This window comes from Pongo abelii, chromosome X (genome assembly GCF_028885655.2).
Source record: "Pongo abelii isolate AG06213 chromosome X, NHGRI_mPonAbe1-v2.0_pri, whole genome shotgun sequence".
NCBI classification, from domain to species: domain Eukaryota; kingdom Metazoa; phylum Chordata; class Mammalia; order Primates; family Hominidae; genus Pongo; species Pongo abelii.
In genome coordinates, this window is record NC_072008.2 from 52,133,465 (window position 1) to 52,156,209 (window position 22,745).

Here is a 22,745-nt window from a genome sequence, read left to right on the forward strand (position 1 = left end):
TGGCTAAGGCCAGAGAGGACAAGACTACAAAATAGAATTGTCTGTGTGGTGTCTATAATTATTTAGAGCCTCTTCGTGTGGTTTCCCTCAGCTCAGGGTATTTACGGGAGTATATGTGAGACAAAGACAGCCTCACAGAGATTAATAGACCTCAGCATATCATAGGAACAGCAGAATGTTTTCCATGTGTATGAGTGATATATGATACCCAAAGAGAGAGTTGGACCCAAAGCAGCTTTACAGTAAAGAAGGAAGCTCACTCAACAACTTCCTGCTTGGACAGACATTGGTGAACAAATATGACATGTATGCCAGCATGGATACATGATACCCAACATACATTACCCATCCTGATGTTTTGACACTATTTAACATCCCTAGAACTTAAATACAACCCCAAAGCAGAGAGTGAGAGGGGGACTCCATATTGCTGGAGATTAAGTTTCCACCACTCGGTAGAATGGGAACTTGACATAGAATTTATGTTGAGTTGCAGAGAAAATAACTTACATTTCCTGCATACCGGAGTTTGTCAGATGATACCCATACCAGCAGAACAATCATTAACAAAAAGTGGGTGATAAACACTGAGTATCTCAAACAAATTTATCTACTCAAAACATGGGGTATGTGGCTCTTATAGTAGAAAACCACGGTGGTCTTACCTGAAGGCCAGAATGAGATATGAGAAATGACCTCTGGCATTTTGGTGGGTACCAACATAAAGGGAACTGGGAATCTGAGGAGAGCAAAGGACAACTTCTCTGCAGAATGAAATCACTGTCATTGGTGAGGTGTGATTCTACTTCATTTCTTCATCTTCCTGTCCCTGTCCCTCTTACTTCAAATACTTCTCTTTTCTCCCTAGTTATTTCCTCTACTCCCTCCTTCCTCTTTTTTACCCCTCTCCTTGTTTATTTTTCATCCCTCCTTATCTACTCCTTAACCTCTTGTCTTAGTCAGTTCGGGCTGCTGTAACTGACTACCATAGACTGGGTGGCTTAAACAATAGAAATATACTTCTCACCATTCTGGAGGCTGGGAAGTCCAAGACAAAGGCACTGGTAGATCTGCTGTCTGTTGAGGGCCCTCTTTTTCCTGGTTTGCAGATAGCCATCTTCTCCTTGTATCCTCACAAGGTGGAGAGCAGACCGAGGAAGTAAACTTTCTCCCTTCTCTTCTTATAAGGTCATTAATCTCATTATGAGGGCTCTACCCATATGACCTAATTACCTCCCAAAGTCCCAATCTCCAATACAGTCACACTGAGGATTTAGGTTTCAACATCTGAATTTGGTGGGGCCGCAAACATTTTGTCCATACCACCCCTCTATCTACTCCTGCCTCCCTCTCACGCTCTTCTACCTTACATCCTCTTCTCTTTCCTCTTGCTTTTTCTTTTTCTTTTCTTTTCTTTTTTTTTTGTTTTTTGAAACGGAGTTTCGCTCTCGTTGCCCAGGCTGGAGTGCAATGGTGAGATCTTGGCTCACTGCAACCTCCGCCTCCTGGGTAGAAGCGATTTTCCTGCCTCAGCCTCCTGAGTAGCTGGGATTACAGGCACTTGCCACCACGCCCAGCTAATTTTTTGTATTTTCAGTAGAGACGGGGTTTCACGATGTTGGTCAGGCTGGTCTCGAACTCCTGACCTCAGGTGATCTACCTGCCTCAGCCTCCCAAAGTGCTGGGATTACAGGCATGAACCACTGCACCTGGCCTCTTCTTGCTTTTTCTACTTCAACTTAGTATCCGTTCTTTCTCCATTATCTTATTTTTCCTTATCTTTCTAATTCCATTTACTTCCAGCTGCTATTTTCATTCATCTTTTCTTATTCCTGTTATATTCTTTCTTCTTTTCTTCTTCCCTCTCTTCCTCCTCAATTCCTTTCTTTCCTACTTGATCTTCTTTCTAATTTCTCCCACTCTTCATGCTTCCATCTAACAAGATGGTGGAAAAGAGAGAAAAAGGTAATAGAATGCAATAAAAATGTACTTAAAATGGTAACAGGAATAGGTGATGGGTTTAACTGGGGAATAAGGCAGAGGGAGGCATTATGAATAACCCAAAGTAAAATAGGGAGAGAAAGAAGCTATTAAATATGATTTTTAAAAACTACTTATCAAAAAGCCATAATTATTCTGATAGGCAAAATGGTAAAGTCACTTCAGGAAAAAGAAAGGGATGTTATTTATTTAGATTATTACTCAATATTGCTCTTGATGTTTTAGCAACTCATATAAGAGAAGACCACCAAATAAGTGCTATTCATATTGTAAAAGAAGTGATCAAATTATTTCTTTTTCTTATAGTGTGATTGTACATTAAGAAATCACAGTAGATTATTTAAAAAATAAAATACTGGAATTGAGGACTTCTACTTCCAGAAAGAAGTAGTAAACAGGGTATATATAAAAATATATACACAAAACATAAGAAGACCCAGAAAGTTGAAAAGAAGATGATATATTCTCTAGGGAACTTGGAACCAAGGAATCAACATGGAGGTAAGTTCCCTGTGTTTTCTTTTTGCTGCATACATCCTAGACCAGATGCTAGAGAAACTGGCAAACTGGAAACACCAAAGGGCACAGACAAAAAAAAAAACAGCTTCAATGTAAATCCACTCTTTCTTCATCTAAAGAACAGACAGCTTAGTAAGGCAGTTATTTTTTATTATTATTTTTTTTTTGAGACAGAGTCTCACTCTTGTTGTCCAAGCTGGAGTGCAGTGGTGCGATCTTGGCTCACTGCAACCTCCGCCTCCTGGGTTCAAGCGATTCTCCTGCCTCAGCCTCCTGAGTAGCTGGAATTACAGGCACGCGCCATCACGCCTGGCTAATTTTTGTATTTTTAGTAGAGATGGGGTTTTGCCATGTTGTCCAGGCTGGTCTCGAACTCGTGACCTCAGGTGATCCGCCCGCCTCAGCCTCCCAAAGTGCTGGAATTACAGGCGTGAGCCACTGCGCCTGGCTGACCAAATTTTTTAAACAATGACTGCTCTACTGTAGCTAAATACCAGAGGAGACTATACCTCTACCCCTACTAGCAAAGGCCAACTAGAGAGACTTCCACCCTTGCCAGCCTGTAATAAGACCTCTAGTTCCCTGATAGAGTGGTAAGATGAACGGGGAGTGGGAACATCCTAGTCCCCTCAGTTAGTAGAGACCATGTGGGGAGCCTAGATTTCCACCCCTAATGAGTGATAATGAGGTGCCTCTCCCCTAACAAATGGTGTAGTATCAAGAGGAAGCCTAATGAAGAGTCAGGTTTTTATCACCACCCAACAGTAACAATGATACCTATCAGTGGTCTCAGTGGAGGCCATTTGGAGAGAAGTAACTGGGCACCCAGTCTCTCCCAAGCAGAGTGGTACTGGTAAAAGCTGGAACTGTCACTTAGCCCATGGTGACAGGAAGCTCCTCAACCCCAGGTATCAGTGGAATCTGAGTGTGGAACCTGGACTTCCACCTACATGTGGTAAAATAGAAGATTTAAATAAGACCCAGATCTTCATAACATAATATGCAAAAATATCCAGGATTCAACTGAAAATCACTTGTCATAGTGAGAACTGTAATAATCACAACTTGAGTGACAAAAGACGGTCAACACACATCAACATCAAGATGGCACAGTTATTAGAATCATCTGACAAAGATTTTTAAACAGCCATCCTAAAAATGTTTCAGTGAGCAATTGTGAACATGCTTAGAACAAATGAAAAAAAGGATGTCTTAGCAAAGAAATTGGAAATCTCTAAAAGAAATCAGAGATATAAAGAAAAATTAATAGGAAATTTTAAAACTGAAAATTTTAATACATGGACTTTAAAAAACAAACCTCAGTAGATGAACTCAACAGCAAAATAAAAATAACAGAAGAATTAATCAGGGAACTTGAAGATAGAACAATAGAAATTATTCAGTCTGAATGACAGAGAAAAATATACTGAAAAACAAAACAACAACAACTAAAAACAGAGCCTTAGGCACTTGTTGGACTATTACAAAAGATTTAAATATGTGTCATTGTAATCACAGAAGAGAGAGAAGAGGGACCGAAAAAGTGTTGAAGATACAATGGCTGAAAATGTCCCAAATTTGGGGGTGGGGGAGACAATCCCACAGATTCAGTGATTCAAGAAGCTGAGCAACCCCCTAAGAAGATACAGTCAAACCATTTTTAAACTTCTGAAAGCTTAAGACAGAACAAAAAGTTTTGAAACCCACCAGAGCAAAATGACACCTTACCTATAGAGAATACCAAAGCAATGACAGACAGAAGCTCTCTCATTAGATACCATAGAGGCCACAATATTTTTCAAGTGCTGCAAGAAAAGGCTCATCAACCTGGAATTAAATACTCAATGAAAATAAAATACCCTTTAGTAATGAAGAGTAAATCAAGGCATTTCCAGAAGGAAAACAAAGAGTTTGTTTCTAGCCTACCTATCCTAAAATAATGGCCAAAGGAAGTTCTTATAAAAGAAATTAAGAATTCTGACAATTGTTCAAAGAAGGATGAACAGCATTTTTACACAATCTCATCCAGAAAATAAGAGGAAACAACTTCCATTAATTCTATGAAGTCAGTCTTACCCTCATCCCGAAACCAAAGTACATGAAAGAAACTTACACATTAATATGTCTCACGAACATAGACGCAAAAGTCTTCAACAGAATATTAGTAAGTCAAATCCAGTGTTGTAGAAAACGTTATACACCATGACCAAGTGGAATTTATTCCATGTATGGTTCAGCATCCATAAATCCAGCAATGTAATCCACTATATCAACAGGCTAAAGAATAAAAGCCATATCATATTGATTGACAAAGAAAAAGCATTTTAGAAAATCCAACGATTCATTTTTGCTAAAAACTGTCAGCAACCCACTAATAGAGAGTAACTTCCTCAATTTGATTTTTTAAGATATGCACTAAACCTTCACCTGGCATCAGACTTAATGGTGAGAGACTGAATTTCTCCTTGCCATCAGGAACAAGGTAAGTATATCTGCACTCACCACTGCTATCAAAATAGCATTGGGTTGCTGGATCATGACAGTTCTGTTTTCAGTTTTTTGAGGAACCTTTATACTGTTTCTAAAGTGGCTGTATTAATTTACATTCCCAAAAAAATGTATGAGTGTTCCTCTTTCTCCACATCCTTGCCAACATCCATTATTTTTTGTCTTTTTGGTAATAGCCATTATTAACTGGAGTGAGATTATATCTTTTTGTGGTTTTGATTTGTATTTCTCTAATGACTAGTGATGGTGAGCATTTTAAAAATATATTCCCTTGGTCATTTGTATGCCTTTTGAGAATTATCTATTCAGGTCATTTGCTCATTTTTAAATTGGAGTATTTGTGGTGTGTGTGTGTGTGTGTGTGTGTGTGTGTGTGTGTGTGTGTTTCTATTGAGTTATTGGAGTTCCTTATATATTCTGGTTATTAAATTCCTTGTCAGTTGAATAGTTTGCAAATATTTTCTCCCATCCTGTAGGTTTTCTTTTCACTTTATTGTTTCCTTTGCTGTGCAGAAGCTTTTTAGCTTGATGTGATCCCATTTGTTCATTTTTTCTTTGTTTGCGGTGCTTTTGAGGTCTTACTAAAAACATCTTTGCCCAAACCAATCCTGGGGCACTTCCCTAATGTTTTCTTCCAGTACTTTAATAGTTATAGGTATTATATTTAAGTCTTTAACCCATTCTGATTTGATTTTTGTATATGGTGAGAGATAGGTCCAAAAGAAAGAAAAATCAATATATCAAAGAGATAGCTGGATTCTTGTGTTTATTGTAGCACTATTCACAATGCCGAGATAGGGAATCAACCTAAGTGTCCATCAGTGGATGAATGGATAAAGAAAATATGGTATATATGCACAATGAAATATTATTCAGCCATAAAAATAAGGAGATCCTGTCATTTGCAGCAACATGGATGGAACTGGAGGACATTATATTAAGTGAAATAAGCTAGACACAGAAATAATATTTCATGCACAATGAAATATTATTCAGCCATAAAAATACGGAGATCCTGTCATTTGCAGCAACATGGATGGAACTGGAGGACATTATATTAAGTGAAATAAGCTAGACACAGAAAGACAAATATTACGTATTCTCACTTATATGCAGGAGCTAAGGAAAATTTGATTTCATGGAAGTAGAGAGTAGAGTGATGATTACCAGAGGCTGAGAAGGGTGGGGGGTGGGGAGCCTAAAGAGGGGTTGTTTAAGGGGTACAAAAATACAGTTAGATAGTAGGAATAAGACCTAGTAGTCAGTAGCACAATACAGCAACTATAGCTAACAATCATTTATTGTATATTTCAAAATAACTAGGGGAGTGGATTTGGTACGTTCCCAATACAAAGAAATGATAAATGTTTGAGGTGATGGATATCTCAGTTACCCTGATGAGATCATTATACAAGTTCATACCCTGATGAGGTAATTATACATCATATACATGTATTGAAGTATCACATGTAACCCATGAATATATACAACAAATATGTATCCATAAAAATTAAAAATTAAAGATAAATCTAAGCATACTTCTTAAAAAACAAAGCACAACAAAAAGCAAAATAATAATGGAAATTCTAGCCAGCTCAGTAAAGAAAGAAAAGCAATACCGATCAGAAAGGAAGAAATAAAACTCACTATTTCCAGATGTCATGATAGTATATGTAGAAATTCCCAAAAATCTACAAAAAAATAAAATCTCCTAGAACTAATAAGTGAGTTTAGCAGGTCACAGGGTACAAGATCAACTTACCAATATCAATTTTATTTCTATATCCTAGCAATGAGCATGTGGAAATTAAAAATAGAATACTGGGCTGGGCACAGTGGCTCACACTTGTAATCCCAGCACTTTGGGAGGCTGAGGCGGGAGCAATCACTTCAGCTCAGGAGTTCGAAACCAGCCTAGGCAACATAGGGAGACCACATCTCTACAAAAATTCAAATAATTAACTGGGCATGGTGTCACGCACCTGTGGTCCCAGCTACTTGGGAGGCTGAAGTGGGAGGATCGCTTGAGCCGAAGAGTTGAAGGCTGCAGTAAGCCATGATCGCACCAATGCACTCCAGCCTCGGCAACAGAACAAGGTCCTGTCTCAAAACAAAGAAGAAAAAAAAGAGAATACAATGACCCCCCCAAAAAAAGGTGAAATACGTGTAAATTAACAAAACATATACAATATTTCTATACTAAAAACTACAACATGTTAGTGAAGAAATTAAAGAAGAGCAAAGTAAATAGAGAAGGACATATCATCACATTCATGGATTGTAAGAATCAACGTAAAAAATGATATTAATTTTCCCTAAGTTGATACACAGTTTAAGTGCAGTTCCTATCAAAATCCCTGCAAGATGTTTTGTAGATATAAATAAGATTATCCCAAAATATATGGAAAGACAAAAGAACTAGAATAATACATAAAATAATTTTGAAAAAGAAAGATAAAGTGGGAGAAATCATTCTATTCAAATTTAACACTACTGACTATTATAATCAAGACTGTAGGATTTGATAGATGAACAGACACAGAACAATAGAATAGAACAGAGAACTCAGAAATTGCCTCACAAATATGCCAGCTGATTTTCGACAAAGGTGCAAAAACAATTCAAAGGAAGAAGGATCACCCTTTAATCACCCTGTACTGGCCTGACTGGATATCCATAGCTCTGACACCCGCCCCCCCGCCCCCCCCCCCGCTGCCAAATGAACTTCAGCCTAAACCTCACACCTCATTAAAACTTAAATGGATGACAGACATCAATGTAAAAATTAAAACCATAAAACTTTTAGAAGATATTGTAGGAAAAAATTGTGAGGTACTAGGGCTTGTTGAAGATTTCTTAGAAATGACATAAAACCCACAATCCATAAAAGGAAAAAAAAACCCAATAAATTGAATTTCTTCAAAATTTCCCCTGCATAAGTCTCTGCAAACTGGGAGAAAGTATTTGCAAACCATATATCTGACAAAAGACTGGTACATAAAATAGACGAACTCTCAATATTCAACAGTAAAAGAGAAAAGAAAGAAAACAATGCAATTAAGGGTAATGGGGGACGGGGAAGGAGGTGGGGATGGTTAATGGGTACAAAAAGTACTTAGAAAGAATGGATAAGACCTACTACTTGATAGCACAATAGGGTGACTATAGTTAATTGTACATTTTAAAGTAACAGTGTAATTGGGTTGTTTGTAACTCAAAGGATAAATGCTTGAGGGGATGGATTCTCAATGATGTGCTTATTTTACATTACATTCCTGTATCAAAACGTCTCATGTACCCCATGAATATATATACCTACTATGTACCCATAAAATTTTTTAAATTAAAAAATAGGTAAAACGCATGAAGAGGCATTTAATCAAAGAGGATATATGGATGGCAAATAAGCACATGTAAAGATGTTCAACATCATTAGCCATTAGGGAAATGCAAATTAAAACCACAGTAAGATATTACTACACACCTATGGCCAAAATATACTGACACCAGCAGATGCCAGCAAGGATTTGGAGAAACCGTATCCTTCACACATTGCTGGTGGGAATGTCAAATGGTATGATCACTCTAGGAAAGTTTGGTAATTTCTTGTAAAACTAACATGCACTTACTATATACCCCAGCAATTGCACTCTTGGGTACTTATCCCAGAGAAATGGGAACTTAGGTTCACACAGATACTTGTACACAAATGTGTATAGCAGCTTCATTCACAGTAGCCCAAAACTGGAAATGACCCAGATGTCTTTCAGTGGGTGAATGGTTAAACCAACGGTTGTAGCACCTCTATACAATGTAATAGTACTTAACAGTAAAACAAGAAACTCTGATACACAAGACAACTGGGATGCATCTCACAGGCATTATGCTGAGTGTGAAAAAAGCCAATCTCAAAATGTGACATATTGTATGATTACATTTTCATGACCTCTTGAAATGATAAAATTATAGAGATGGAGAACACATTAGTGGCTGCCAGGGGTTACAGATGGGGGCGGTGGAGGAGGGTTGGTTGTGACTATAATGGGGTAGTAAGAGGGAAATCTTTGTGGTGATGAAATAGTTCTGTGTCTTGATTGCTGTGGTGTTTGTAGAGACTTCTACATGTGATAAGGTGATATAGAACTATATACACATATTGTACCAATGTCAGTGTCTTGGTTTTGATTTTGTACTGCAGTTACACAGATGTAACCATTGGGGAAACAGATAAAGGGTACATAGAACCTCACTGTACTATCCTCACAGTTCCCTGTGTATCTGTAATTATTTCAAAATAAAAAGTTTAAAAAGTTTTTTAAAAGCAGAATTAATAAAATATTACCTAAAAGCAGTAGGGCATCAGTTATATTTCAAAAATCATGCCATAGGGCTGGGCATGGTGGCTCATGCCTGTAATCCTAACACTTTGGGAGGCCAAGGTGGGTGGATCACCTGAGGTCAGGAGTTCTACACCAGCTTGGCCAACATGGTGAAACCCCATCTCTACTAAAAACAGAAAAATTATCCAGGCGTGGTGGTGGGTGCCTGTAATCCCAGTTACTCGGGAGGCTCTAGCAGGAGAATCACTTGAACCTGGGAGGTGGAGGTTGTAGTGAGCTGAGATCATGCCATTGCACTCCAGCCTGAATGAAAGAGTGAGACTCTGTCTCAAAAAAAAAAAAAAAAAAAAGTCATGCCATATGTATTAGCTGGTTGGATACCATTGCTGCCGCTACTGAACAATGGACACTGGATATTAGCCCTGCCGCTAATGCTGCCCCTAGAAACTGGATTTTCTTGTGGCTGCTGCTCCCACCACCACAACTATGGCGATGAATTCCATCACTGCATATTTGAATCACTCCTTTGAGACAAAGTGTTAGGTCTAAGTTGTAACTGCAGTGAAAGGGTTGTACTCATCAGGTCTGCAATGTTCAAACCCTGTGCTTTCCAAAAAAAGGTCTTTTGCAAAGAATGCTTTGGCTCTTGACCAGCTCTTGGGAGATAATCTGTAAGCCCTTGGAGTATCCTGCCTGATTAGAGTGTCTTTGTTTACTGTGGCCTTGGCCCACACTGGATAGTTTATGCTAACAGTGTGATTTGTGGTGTGAGCCTTGGGCTGAGAGATACTAGTTTAACCTCTGCATGGGCTAGAGACTGAATAACTAAGGTCAACCACACAGGTGCTCCGTGCCTATCTGACTGAACCCCCAAAACAACTCTGGGCACCAGGGCTTGGGTGAACTTCCCTGGTTGACAGTATTTCATACATGTTTTCATACAACATTTTTGGGGGAATTAAGCACTGGCCATACAATTCCATTAGGAGAGTACAACTGAAAAGTCGTGCCTGGTCTCTCCTGAATTTTTCCCTATGCACTTTTTACTTTTGTTGATTTTAATCTGTATCTTGTCACTGTAATAAACAATAGCCATAACACTTTTTCTGAGTTCTCCGAGTCCTTCTAGCAAATCATTGAATCTGAGGATGGTCTTCAGGAGCTTGCCACACTGGTAAATCCTAGATCACATTCTCTTAGCTGCCAAGGGCATGTGAAGAAGTAAATATCTGGCCTTTGTGGCTTTTGCAGTTGGAACTGTTAAGTAAGAATATATATGACCTTACTAAAATGTTAAAAATCGAAATACATCTGGCCCCAAGGGTTTTCAGTAAGGATCTATAACGCTATATAAAGAACTCCTAAAAGTCAGTAAGACAGACAACCCAAATGAAAAACAGGTAAAATATACAAGCATATTACAAAATAAATCTAATATGTTCATTAATGTATAAAAATGTGTTCTACCACATTGCTTATCAGAAATATAAATTAAAACCATAAGCAGATACCAATAAATACACATAAGATTGGCAAAAAAAAAAATGGAAAAGTCTTGTAGAGTATGTCAGTCTTACTTCTGTTGTCACGGAAATAAAGACAAACATTAATTATTAAAGTATAAGAATATATGTACAAGTATTTTTATTGCAGTGTTGTTGTATGTGCCATTCTCCCCACAAAAATCCTGAAACTAAAATGGATTCCATCCATGGGGGAATAGTTAAATACATTGTGGTACATTCTTACCATGGAATATTATGCAGTCATTTAAAAGAACGAATCAGAGGTAGACTGTTGTCAAATAAGATAATTCAGACACATAAAAGTTCATGTAATCTTAAATTTGTAAAAATAAAAAACAACTTTTGAGTATGGAAGGATATCAAATGGTGTTAAAAACAAGTGTTTGGCAGGTGAAGGTAGAATTGAAAGAAAGTGGGAAGCAGTAAGGAAAAGAATGCGATTTAAGGTCTGGCAGATATAACACATCATTTATGTAACAACATATATGTGCGTAAAGTATGAAAAGGTAGCACCAAATCTAAGCAACTGTCCAAGGTGATGAGATTTAGAGTGATGTTTATTTAATTTCTAAAATATTTAGGCAGTGTTTGAATGTATAGTGATGAGTGTGCATTATTTGTATAATGAGGAAAAACAAGTGAATTGATCACAGGAAAAATTGCCTCTCAGGTTTCTTGCTTTAGCAATGGGATGGAGAGTGCAATTCATTCATTTAACAAATATTTATTGAGGATATAAAAATGTGCCAGGCATGGTTCTAGGCGCTGGGGAAACAACAATGAATAAAACAAAAATCTGTCTCCCTAAGAGGTTTACACTCTAAATGGGGGAGAAAGGCATAACTAGAGGAGAAACACTGTGTTGGTGGGAAGGAGGAGGCGTATGAAGGAATCGGTTTGGGACCTGTTAATTTAGAGAATACTGAGAGATATCCATTTGGAGAAGTGAGGTAGGTAGTTACTATGAATCTAGAATTCATAGGCCAAGTCATGATCGAAGATACAGATATGGAAACAGATAGCATAGAAAATGGTGTTTCTGACCTCCTTTCCTGAGTCTGATCACGTCTCACTGCAGACACTTTACAGAGGAAGTGCTGAGGAAAAACAGGCAGCTGACAGAGGAGGTTGCTATGCAACAGATGAGGAAAGTCATCCAGCCAGGCAGAACTGATGTTGGCCCTTGGGGACCAAATGCTGCAGTCCTTCCTAGCATTAGCTTCCTTTCATGTGCAGGCTTCTGGCATGAGTTGATGCCAGAACAAATGTGAACTGCACAAAGATCTGTCTTGAATTTTGGAAATGTACCAGTTTAATTTGAGTCACCTCACATCTGTATTTAATTTTCTGCCTTTTTGAGTTTCTCCAGTTATCCTGGAAGCATAGCAGCGTGTGTGTCCTTGGGTAGGACCCACTTGCTGTGCATTCCACTTTGCACATTGATAAACCAGGCCCAGAGAATTGAGTGACCTGTGCGGGCTCACACAGCTCGAGACAGACAGGCTGAGCACTCCATCCCTAGAATTCTGAAGCCCAGCCCAGTTTCTCTCCATAAAACCACAGCTGCCCCAGGCCCCAGGCCTGAAAGGAACCAGGGATTGCCATGGCTCAGACACACAGGTCTGATTGTCCTGGCTGCTCCAGTGGGCACCAGGAAGGCCTCAGGGACAGTATGATTGTATCCCTGATAAGGAAGAGGCCTGACGTTCTGAGCACAGAGTGGACCCCAAGGAACAATTCCCACACCTGGATGGACCCACACAGGGCAGGGAGAGGGTGGGGGCCTCTGCTTGGGTCCTCCTGCATGCAGAGCATGAGCTTGGGCCTCCTAGAACACAAACTTTGCTTGTTTGGTACAAATGGGGTGCCGTGGTCTGTTGCTCAAATGGAGGAGGGAGGGGTACCCTTAGTCCCCAGGACAGCATGAGCAGAACGTGGGCTTTGGAGTCAGGAAGACCCAGACCCAAATTTTGCATTTTGTTTCCTGGCTCTGTGGCCTTGTCTAGTTCATGCAATGTATCTGTGCCTCAGCTTCCTGATCTGCAAAATGGGGGTGCTGACATCCACCTCCCAGGGCTGCTGTGACAGGAAGACAAGCCCCAGCACAAATCCTGCTGTGATGTACAAGCTGTGCCCTTCCCTCCTTTCCTCCCCCAACACACACAAAATGAGTCCATCACCGGAGCTGCAGAAAGAACAGGGAAGAAACTAACGTTCTTTCTGCGTCTGGGAGCTTGTGGGGGCGGGCAGGGGGTGGGGGAGAAATCATGGAGTCACGTGGCAGCCACAGACTTACTACTACTACTTTGTTAGCTCCAATAGTGTATCCTCTCAGGCCATTCGGTTTCCTCAGCAGAGGTCTAACACTTGTTGCAATTAGAGACCCCACACAGAGACCTAAGCATGCTGGGCAAGGGGGTGGAGATGCAAGCCGACCTGACAGTAGGGGCCTTGAATAGGGGAGGGACGGAATAGAGACGCATTGCGGAAAAGGTAGGGGGCCGGTGTGTGGGGCAAGGGGTGGAACCAACCAAGAGGCACAGCGCATCTGTCGGGGGAGGGGGCGTAGAGGAAGGGGAGGTGCTGTTGTATAGTGTCGACCTGGTTGGTGGTGGGGTGGTGTGTTGGCAAAGGGGGCGGGACCGCTTTCCAGCGCACATGCGCATCATGGTCTCCAGGACGAAGCTTTTGTTGGGAAAGCAGGCGGGACTGACTTTGGCTGTTCAGTGTTTGCGCATGCGCATAACGTCCTGAGGCGGTGGGTGGTATATTAGGCGAAGAGGCGGGGTCGCCCAAGCTGCCGCGCTGGCATTTTCTCCTGGACGAGGAGAGAGTGCGGCTGCTGAGAGCCGAGCCCAGCAATCCCGATCCTCTGAGTCGTGAAGAAGGGAGGCAGCGAGGGGGTTGGGGTTGGGGCCTGAGGCAAGGTGAGAATTAGCCCCCAGACTGGGCATCTGCCCCCTGGTGCGGGCCCCCATTTTTTTTTATCCCGATCCCTTCACCCTGGATTCTGAATCCCCTTCCACCCCCCAAACCCAAATTCACATGCCCCTCCCGATCCTTCCTGATTCAAAACCCCTGTCCGATCCCTCCCATCGTTCGAAATCCTCAGATTCCTTGACCTCGATCTGTACTGTTAGATGATTCCTCCTGACTCAAAGCCTCCATGCAACTTCCCAAATGCGAATCCCAACCCAACCGCACCCCCCCTCCGAATTCAGAACTCATCTGCTTCCCGATCCCCATTTGAAGCTTCTCCCTGTCAGTAGCTTCTCGGGGTTCAGAACCTCCATCTGGACGCCCATTCACTTTTCCCGCTCCGATCCGTTCCTCTTCACATTCACCTTATCCACCCGCACAGTCAGACCACAGTCACCCCCCCTCCCAATTCGGTCCTTCGTATTTGCCCTCTGTAGTATAACGCCCTGCCCCTCTCCCACAGCCCCCAGGCTCCGCTCTTGCCAGAGGGACAGGAGCCATGGCTCAGAAAATGGACTGTGGTGCGGGCCTCCTCGGCTTCCAGGTGAGATCTCCACTCCCCACCCCACCATTTCCCCAGCCGACAGTCACCCCTCCCTGCGGGCCTCTTTGGTCTCCCAAACGCCGGGATCCGGTTTGACCCTATTTAGTGACTAGACTCCGTGGGCTTTTCGAATTCCCATCGTTTATCGAAGGGGGGGAGGGGCGTCTCTTTTCAGCCATCAGTCCCTGCTCAGAGAGAGGGGAGACCCTGTTAGTAGTCAGGGCAATCTGCCCAGAGACTGCGGGGTGGGTAAGGAACCATTTTTTTTTTTTTCCAGAGTCCTGACGCTTGTAGAGCAGTCTGTCACCCCCTCCCCCAGCCTCCTGCCTCCACCCTCCCTCTTTCTGCATTCCCCACTCCGTGCGACCCCCCTTATTCTCAACTCCGCCATCCGCCTGCCGTCCTTAGCTGCTACTGCACGCCTGTTGGAGCGTCCCCGGCTCCTGTTCGTGCCCACTTTCCGCATACCGCCCCACCCCTCATTTTGCCCCTGCCCTACTTCACCCCTGCCACATGTTTAGTACCCGCCTCGCTCCCCATCGCCCCTCGCGGGCCCCCTAGATCTCTGCCTCAGCCCCCCTGTTTTTGCACCCACCGCCCGCCTGCAGCTCCCCTGCTGCGCTGCCACCCGGGGTCCCTATTCCCACCCCACCTCCTGCCTCAGAAGCCTAGAGATTTAATTTTTTCCCCCTGTGTTTGCAGGCTGAGGCCTCCGTAGAAGACAGCGCGTTGCTTATGCAGACCTTGATGGAGGCCATCCAGATCTCAGAGGCTCCACCTACTAACCAGGCCACCGCAGCTGCTAGTCCCCAGAGTTCACAGCCCCCAACTGCCAATGAGATGGCTGACATTGAGGTTTCAGCAGCTGCCGCTAGGCCTAAGTCAGCCTTTAAAGTCCAGAATGCCACCACAAAAGGCCCAAATGGTGTCTATGATTTCTCTCAGGCTCATAATGCCAAGGATGTGCCCAACACGCAGCCCAAGGCAGCCTTTAAGTCCCAAAATGCTACCCCAAAGGGTCCAAATGCTGCTTATGATTTTTCCCAGGCAGCAACCACTGGCGAGTTAGCTGCTAACAAGTCTGAGATGGCCTTCAAGGCCCAGAATGCCACTACCAAAGTGGGCCCAAATGCCACCTACAATTTCTCTCAGTCTCTCAATGCCAATGACCTGGCCAACAGCAGGCCTAAGACCCCCTTCAAGGCTTGGAATGATACCACTAAGGCCCCAACAGCTGATACCCAGACCCAGAATGTAAATCAGGCCAAAATGGCCACTTCCCAGGCTGACATAGAGACCGACCCAGGTATCTCTGAACCTGACGGTGCAACTGCACAGACATCAGCCGATGGTTCCCAGGCTCAGAATCTGGAGTCCCGGACAATAATTCGGGGCAAGAGGACCCGCAAGGTGAGATCCCTGCTAACTTCATTTTGCTTTGGGGCTCTCTCCTTTCTTCTCTGAGGGTGTTCATTTGTTCTAAACAAAACAATGTATGTAACTGTATTCAGCTAGGCTATAGGGCATTTGAAGAGAATGTTTATTCCTGTCTTCCGGATGTTCACAAACTGATGGGGAGATAATACATGGACACAAATAATATATACAACCTGTATGTAATTCAGTTTACATTTTGTTATGTTAGTAACCACCATGTGTTAAGCCTTGAGCTAGGCACATTCACGCAGGTTGTCTCATTAAATCTTAAAGGCACCTCCTACCAGGTAGGGATCATAGTCCCAATTTTACAGAGAAGGAAATTAAGTGCCAGAGAGGTGAAGTGACTCGAGTGATTTGTTCAGGGTGGTACAGGCAGAACCAGTGGTGGACGTAGGAAGAGGAGAAGCCTCAGGCCCCATCTTTGGGTTGCTGCTGGCCTGGCTCGGAGATGAAACTCCTGCCTGAAAGACAGTGAAAGACAAACCCAGGACTCAGGGTGACCAATGGCTAGTGGGGCAGGCTGCCACTACAGGTGAGGGTTTAGAGGGCATTCCTGGAATAGATAAGGTGAGGACAGAACCCACTGGCGATTCTGAACTTTTCTTCTCTCTGGTGATGCAGATTAATAACTTGAATGTTGAAGAGAACAGCAGTGGGGATCAGAGGCGGGCCCCATTGGCTGCAGGGACCTGGAGGTCTGCACCAGTTCCAGTGACCACTCAGAACCCACCTGGCGCACCCCCCAATGTGCTCTGGCAGACGCCATTGGCTTGGCAGAACCCCTCAGGCTGGCAAAACCAGACAGCCAGGCAGACCCCACCAGCACGTCAGAGCCCTCCAGCTAGGCAGACCCCACCAGCCTGGCAGAACCCAGTCGCTTGGCAGAACCCAGTGATTTGGCCAAACCCAGTAATCTGGCAGAACCCAGTGATCTGGCCAAACCCCATTGTCTGGCCTGGCCCTGTTGTCTGGCCGAATCCACTGGCCTGGCAGAATCCACCTGGATGGCAGACCCCACCTGGATGGCAGACCCCACCGGGCTGGCAGGGTCCTCCAGACTGGCAAGGTCCTCCTGACTGGCCGCTACCACCCGACTGGCCACTGCCACCTGATTGGCCACTTCCCACTGACTGGCCACTACCACCTGACTGGATCCCCGCTGATTGGCCAATTCCACCTGACTGGCAGAACCTGCGCCCCTCGCCTAACCTGCGCCCTTCCCCCAACTCGCGTGCCTCACAGAACCTGGGTGCTGCACAGCCCCGAGATGTGGCCCTTCTTCAGGAAAGAGTAAGAGCTATAACTCCCCAGTCACTTTTCCCCTCTCTTGCTCTTTTCTTTGTCACCCTCTCATCTATAATTCAACCAAGTTTTTTTTGTAAATATCTTATAAATTTAATGATTTCCTTTTTCCCTCCCAGGCAAATAAGTTGGTCAAGTACTTGATGCTTAAGGACTACACAAAGGTGCCCATCAAGCGCTCAGGTAGGCATCCAGTGTCCCCTCCCCAAGCTCTGCCTTTCCCTTCACTCCATGCTCTGTCGGCATTCTTCTGCTTGTATGACCCTTCCCCTTCTGTCCCCTCCTTTCCATGGTTGGCTCTTTCCACCCTTGAGGACCTTGACTGTGCTACCCCCAGCAGGGCTGGCAAAGGGACTGCTGCTCTGTGGCCCCCGCTTGGCTCAGAGCTCCCTCCTCTCTCCTACAGAAATGCTGAGAGATATCATCCGTGAATACACTGATGTTTATCCAGAAATCATTGAACGTGCATGCTTTGTCCTAGAGAAGGTGAGAAGGCAGCCCTGGGGTACAGGAATAATGGGGAAAGTCTTGATTTCAAAGATTCATGGGGTTCCTACTGGGAGTTCAGGGCAAGTCTCAGGGAGATGAGTGTCTGCCTATGGGTAGCTTATGCTAGATATTGTAATTTCATAGTCTGTTTTCTTGCCCCTGTAGAAATTTGGGATTCAGCTGAAAGAAATTGACAAAGAAGAACACCTGTATATTCTCATCAGTACCCCCGAGTCCCTGGCTGGCATACTGGGAACGTAAGATGGGAAAGAAGGTGGAACATGGCCTTTCTCAGTGGTGCTTTTTTTCTAGGAGTTTCGCGTAGATCAGGGTTCAGGGTCACATAGCAGGTCATGGGGAGAGCTGGGGTATAATTCTCCCCTAGCTGAGGAATACTGGGGAGGCTAGATGGGCAAGCTGGTTGGGGTCTCTCACGCAAATGGCTGCTGAAAATATATTCTTTCTATATTCCCTTAGGACCAAAGACACACCCAAGCTCGGTCTCCTCTTGGTGATTCTGGGTGTCATCTTCATGAATGGCAACCGTGCCAGTGAGGGTGAGTGGCTGGACCTGCAGCTGGGGGTTGGCCACAGCCTGATTTCCATGCTTATTTTCCGTCCCTTGTCTCCCCTTGCCTCCCATTGCAGCTGTCCTCTGGGAGGCACTACGCAAGATGGGACTGCGTCCTGGGTATGATTGGGCTCTCTCATCTCTTGCCTGTTTGTACCATCCTTTGGCAACAGTGGATGGTCCCAGGATTGCATTAACCTGGGGGTCTGGAGGGTTTGGTTTGGGGATGTTCAGAGCCCAAAGATGTGACCTGGGTGGATGGGGAAACAGTTCTGAACTCTCTGCCTCTTTTCTCATCTCTGACCTCTGTTCTGGGAAGCTCTTTGGGCATGGTAACAGCCTCTGATTGTGGGTTTCCTTTTTTCACCTTCAGGGTGAGACATCCCCTCCTTGGAGATCTAAGGAAACTTCTCACCTATGAATTTGTAAAGCAAAAGTAAGTGATGCCTAAGGGGCTTTTCCTGCTTCTTATGATTCTGCCTGTGTGCTGGTCAGCTTTAGAAAGCCCTTCCTGGCCGGATACAATGGCTCACGCCTGTAATCCCAGCACTTTGGGAGGCTCAGGTGGGCAGATCGCTTGAGCCCAGGAGTTCAAGACCAGCCTGGGCAACATAACGAAACCCCATCTCTACAAAAAATACAAAAATTAGCCAGGCGTGGTGACATGCACCTGTAGTCCCAGCTACTTGGGAGGCTGAGGTAGGGGAGAATCACCTGAGCCCAGGAAGTTGAGGCTGCAGTGAGCTGTGATCATGCCACTGCACTCCAACCTGGGCAACAGAGTGAGACCCTGTCTCAAAAAAAATAAAAGAAAGCCCTTCTCTAGCTCGTTTCTTATACTACACCTGTGCATATGTGTTTCTGTGCATACAGAAACACTTATGTCCTCAGGAGTATTTATTGCATATACTCCTCATGGTTAAATTCTTTATTTTTTATTTATTTTTTATGTTTTTATTTTTTGAGATGGAGTTTCGCTCTTGTTGCCCAGGCTGGAGTGCAATGGCGTGATCTCAGCTCACCGCAACCTCTGCCTCCTGGGTTCAAGCGATTCTCCTGCCTCAGCCTCTTGAGTAGCTGGGATTACAAGCATGTGCCACCACGCCCAGCTAATTTTGACTTCTTAGTAGAGATGATGTGTCTCCATGTTAGGCTGGTCTCAAACTCCCGACTTCAGGTGATCCGCCTGCCTCGGCCTCCAGAAGTGCTGGGATTACAGGCGTGAGCTACCGTACCGGGCGAATTCTTCTGTTTGTTTTTTTCGACACTGAGTCTCACTCTATTGCCCATGCTGGAGTGCAGTGGCGCAATCTTGGCTCGCTTGAACTTCCACCTCCCAGGTTCAAGCAATTCTCGTGCCTCAGCCTCCCGAGTAACTGGGACTTCAGGTGCGTGCCACCATGCGCGGCTGTTTTGGTATTTTTATTAGAGATGGGGCTTCATCACGTTGGCCAGGCTGGTCTCAAACTCCTGACCTCAAGCAATCCACCCACCTCTGCCTCCCAAAGTGCTGGGATTACAGGTGTGAGCCACCACACCCGGCCAGAATTTTTCTAATTTTTCTACTTTTCTAAGTAGTTGTCTTGCAAGTGAAGCCCATCCACCATCCCCACAGTAGACATTCCCAAGGCTGGGCCAGGCTGACACTTTTGCACTGCATTGTACTCATTTCAATGGACCTCTGTGGCTCACTGACAAGATTACAAGAATCTGGAGCTGGAGCTGAGGCAGAAGGAGTGAAAGGAAATGTTGTCCTTTCTATGACCCTATACAAGCCTCGTCTGCATCTCTAAGTGAGTGCTTAGTGTTCTAGTGCAGGAATTCAAGGCTTGATGATTAAGGGGTAAATACCCTGATGGTGTTCAGGAATGAGCCCGAGGGGGAGTTGCTGTCTGAAATCTGTTGTTAAAAAATGTAAGATTATTTTTGATTAGTGGACTACCATTCTGCCTGGGTAGGTAGACACAAAGACTGTTTTGGTCTTTCAGATACTTGGACTACAGACGAGTGCCCAACAGCAACCCCCCGGAGTATGAGTTCCTCTGGGGCCTCCGTTCCTACCATGAGACTAGCAAGATGAAAGTGCTGAGATTCATTGCAGAGGTAATGGAGGAACTGTTCCAGCATTGATAGGTCAAGGGATGAAGTATCGCTGGCTGGGAAAGGCCCAGGGTAGGAATGAGATCCCAGGTGTGGCACGTGGTAGGTGCCGCATTGCTGGTGGTATTTGTTGTTGCTGTTAGGTAAACTTAACATGTATTAGGTGCTAACATATGTTAATATATTAGCTAATACAATTATGAGTTTGTTTTGGGTGTTTTTTTTAGGTTTTTATAGTATTTTTATTTTTTCCCAACTTTACTAAATTGTAATTGACAAAAATTGTATATATTTATGGTGTACAATGTAATTTTTAAGTATTTTGTTTTATTTATTTATTTATTTATTTTCTCCTGAGATGGAGTTTTGCTGTGTTGCCCAGGCTAGAGTGCAGTGGTGCAATCTTGGCTCACTGCAACCTCTGCCTCCCGGGTTCAAGCGATTCTTGTGCCTCAGCCTCCCAAGTATCTGGGATTGCAGGCACGTGCCACCACCATGCCTGGCTAAATTTTTATTTTTCTATTAGAGACAGGGTTTCGCCATGTTAGCCAGGCTGGTGTCGAACTCCTGACCTCAAGTGATCTGCCTGCCTCAGCCTCCCGAAGTGTTGGGATTACAGGCGTGAGCCACCGTACCCGGCCCATTCATTTATTTTTAACTGACTAATAAAAAGTATATATATTTATGGGGTACAGTATGATGTTTTGATAATACATGTACATTGCAGAATGATTACATCAAGCTAGTTAACTCTCCATAGCCTCATATACTTGACATTTTTTTTGTGATGAGAACATTTAAAATGTACTCTTTTAGCAATTTTAAATAAACAACACATTATTATTAACTGTAGTCGTCATGCTATACGGTCGATCTCCAGAACATATTCTTCCTATCTAAATGAAACTTTGTACCTTTTAACCAATATCTCCCCATCCCTCCTGACCCCAGGCCCTGGAAACTACCATTCTACTCTCTGCTTCTATGAGTTAGACGTTTTTAGATTCCATGTATAAATGAGGTCATGCAGTATTTGTCTTTCTTTGTCTGGCTTATTTCACTTAGCATAATGTCATCCAGCATCATCCATGTTGTTGCAAATGGCAGAATTTCCTTCTTTTTAAAGGCTGAATAGTATTCCATTGTGTGTGTGTGTATCACATTTTCCTTATCCATTCATCCATTGATGGACACGTAGGTTGATTCCATATCTTGGCTGTTGTAAATGGATTTTGTTTTTTTCCTATTCCTCATCTCAGGTTCAGAAAAGAGACCCTCGTGACTGGACTGCACAGTTCATGGAGGCTGCAGATGAGGCCTTGGATGCTCTGGATGCTGCTGCAGCTGAGGCCGAAGCCCGGGCTGAAGCAAGAACCCGCATGGGAATTGGAGATGAGGCTGTGTCTGGGCCCTGGAGCTGGGATGACATTGAGTTTGAGCTGCTGACCTGGGATGAGGAAGGAGATTTTGGAGATCCCTGGTCCAGAATTCCATTTACCTTCTGGGCCAGATACCACCAGAATGCCCGCTCCAGATTCCCTCAGACCTTTGCCGGTCCCATTATTGGTCCTGGTGGTACAGCCAGTGCCAACTTCGCTGCCAACTTTGGTGCCATTGGTTTCTTCTGGGTTGAGTGAGATGTTGGGTAGGTATATCACTTTGGATTGGGCAGTTAGGATCTCTGGGGGATATAGGGTCCATGGGGTTGTATTTATGTGCATGAGCTAGGAGTATTAGGAAACTCATTGTAGGGAGATGAGGAAAGTATGGGGCAGCACTCTTTGGTATGTATATTCCTTATTATTTGATATATATCATTGATTTTTTTACTTCTTCTTTCTTATATTCACAGATATTGCTATCAATCGCAGTAGTCTTTCCCCTGTGTGAGGCTGAAGCCTCAGATTCCTTCTAAACACAGCTATCTAGAGAGCCACATCCTGTTGACTGAAAGTGGCATGCAAGATAAATTTATTTGCTGTTCCTTGTCTACTGCTTTTTTTCCCCTTGTGTGCTGTCAAGTTTTGGTATCAGAAATAAACATTGAAATTGCAAAGTGAATTAGATGTGCTCTCTGCTTCTTTTTTTCCCTGTATTTGGGGAGTGAGCAACATGTTTATGTGGGAGAGACAGGACCTCAGCTCTAGTTTGAAGGGTAGATCAGCTTTCAGCAGGTGGAAATGTGGGAAGATCCAGCTACTGGATTGGGATACAAAGGCAGGATCAATGAACACGAGACCCAAGAACTGGTATAGTTTATTCAATAAATATCACTTAAGTGACTCTCATGTGATAGATATGCTGCTAGGTGTCCTGGAGTGACATTGCGAGAAGTCGCATAGTGAGAGAGGGTATTGGTTCTCAGACAGTTGCACTTAAGAATACAGAGGAGGTGGAGCTCCAGGTGATGATAAGGTCCAGAGAGT

General features: G+C 43.8%; 1 protein-coding gene across 4 annotated transcripts in view; it reads left to right on the top strand.

The window, feature by feature from the left end:
* The window catches only part of MAGED1 (MAGE family member D1), a 100,548-nt gene extending 78,168 nt beyond the window's left edge, over positions 1-22,380 (top strand). Inside the window, exons 1-13 of one of the 4 annotated variants that reach the window (XM_002831659.6) lie at positions 13,678-13,821; positions 14,337-14,417; positions 15,120-15,827; positions 16,479-17,147; positions 17,279-17,342; positions 17,566-17,645; positions 17,814-17,905; positions 18,126-18,205; positions 18,297-18,339; positions 18,593-18,655; positions 20,208-20,322; positions 21,579-21,964; positions 22,172-22,380. In XM_002831659.6, coding sequence (XP_002831705.1) covers positions 14,373-14,417; positions 15,120-15,827; positions 16,479-17,147; positions 17,279-17,342; positions 17,566-17,645; positions 17,814-17,905; positions 18,126-18,205; positions 18,297-18,339; positions 18,593-18,655; positions 20,208-20,322; positions 21,579-21,956 — 2,337 coding nt within the window. In that variant the 5' untranslated portion in view covers positions 13,678-13,821; positions 14,337-14,372 and the 3' untranslated portion in view covers positions 21,957-21,964; positions 22,172-22,380. Of the gene's footprint in view, positions 1-13,677; positions 13,822-14,334; positions 14,418-15,119; positions 15,828-16,478; positions 17,148-17,278; positions 17,343-17,565; positions 17,646-17,813; positions 17,906-18,125; positions 18,206-18,296; positions 18,340-18,592; positions 18,656-20,207; positions 20,323-21,578 lie in introns of those variants that run through there. The other 3 variants (XM_054544563.2, XM_063721305.1, XM_063721304.1) reach the window with 3 other exon arrangements.
* The last annotated feature ends 365 nt before the right edge of the window (positions 22,381-22,745 follow it).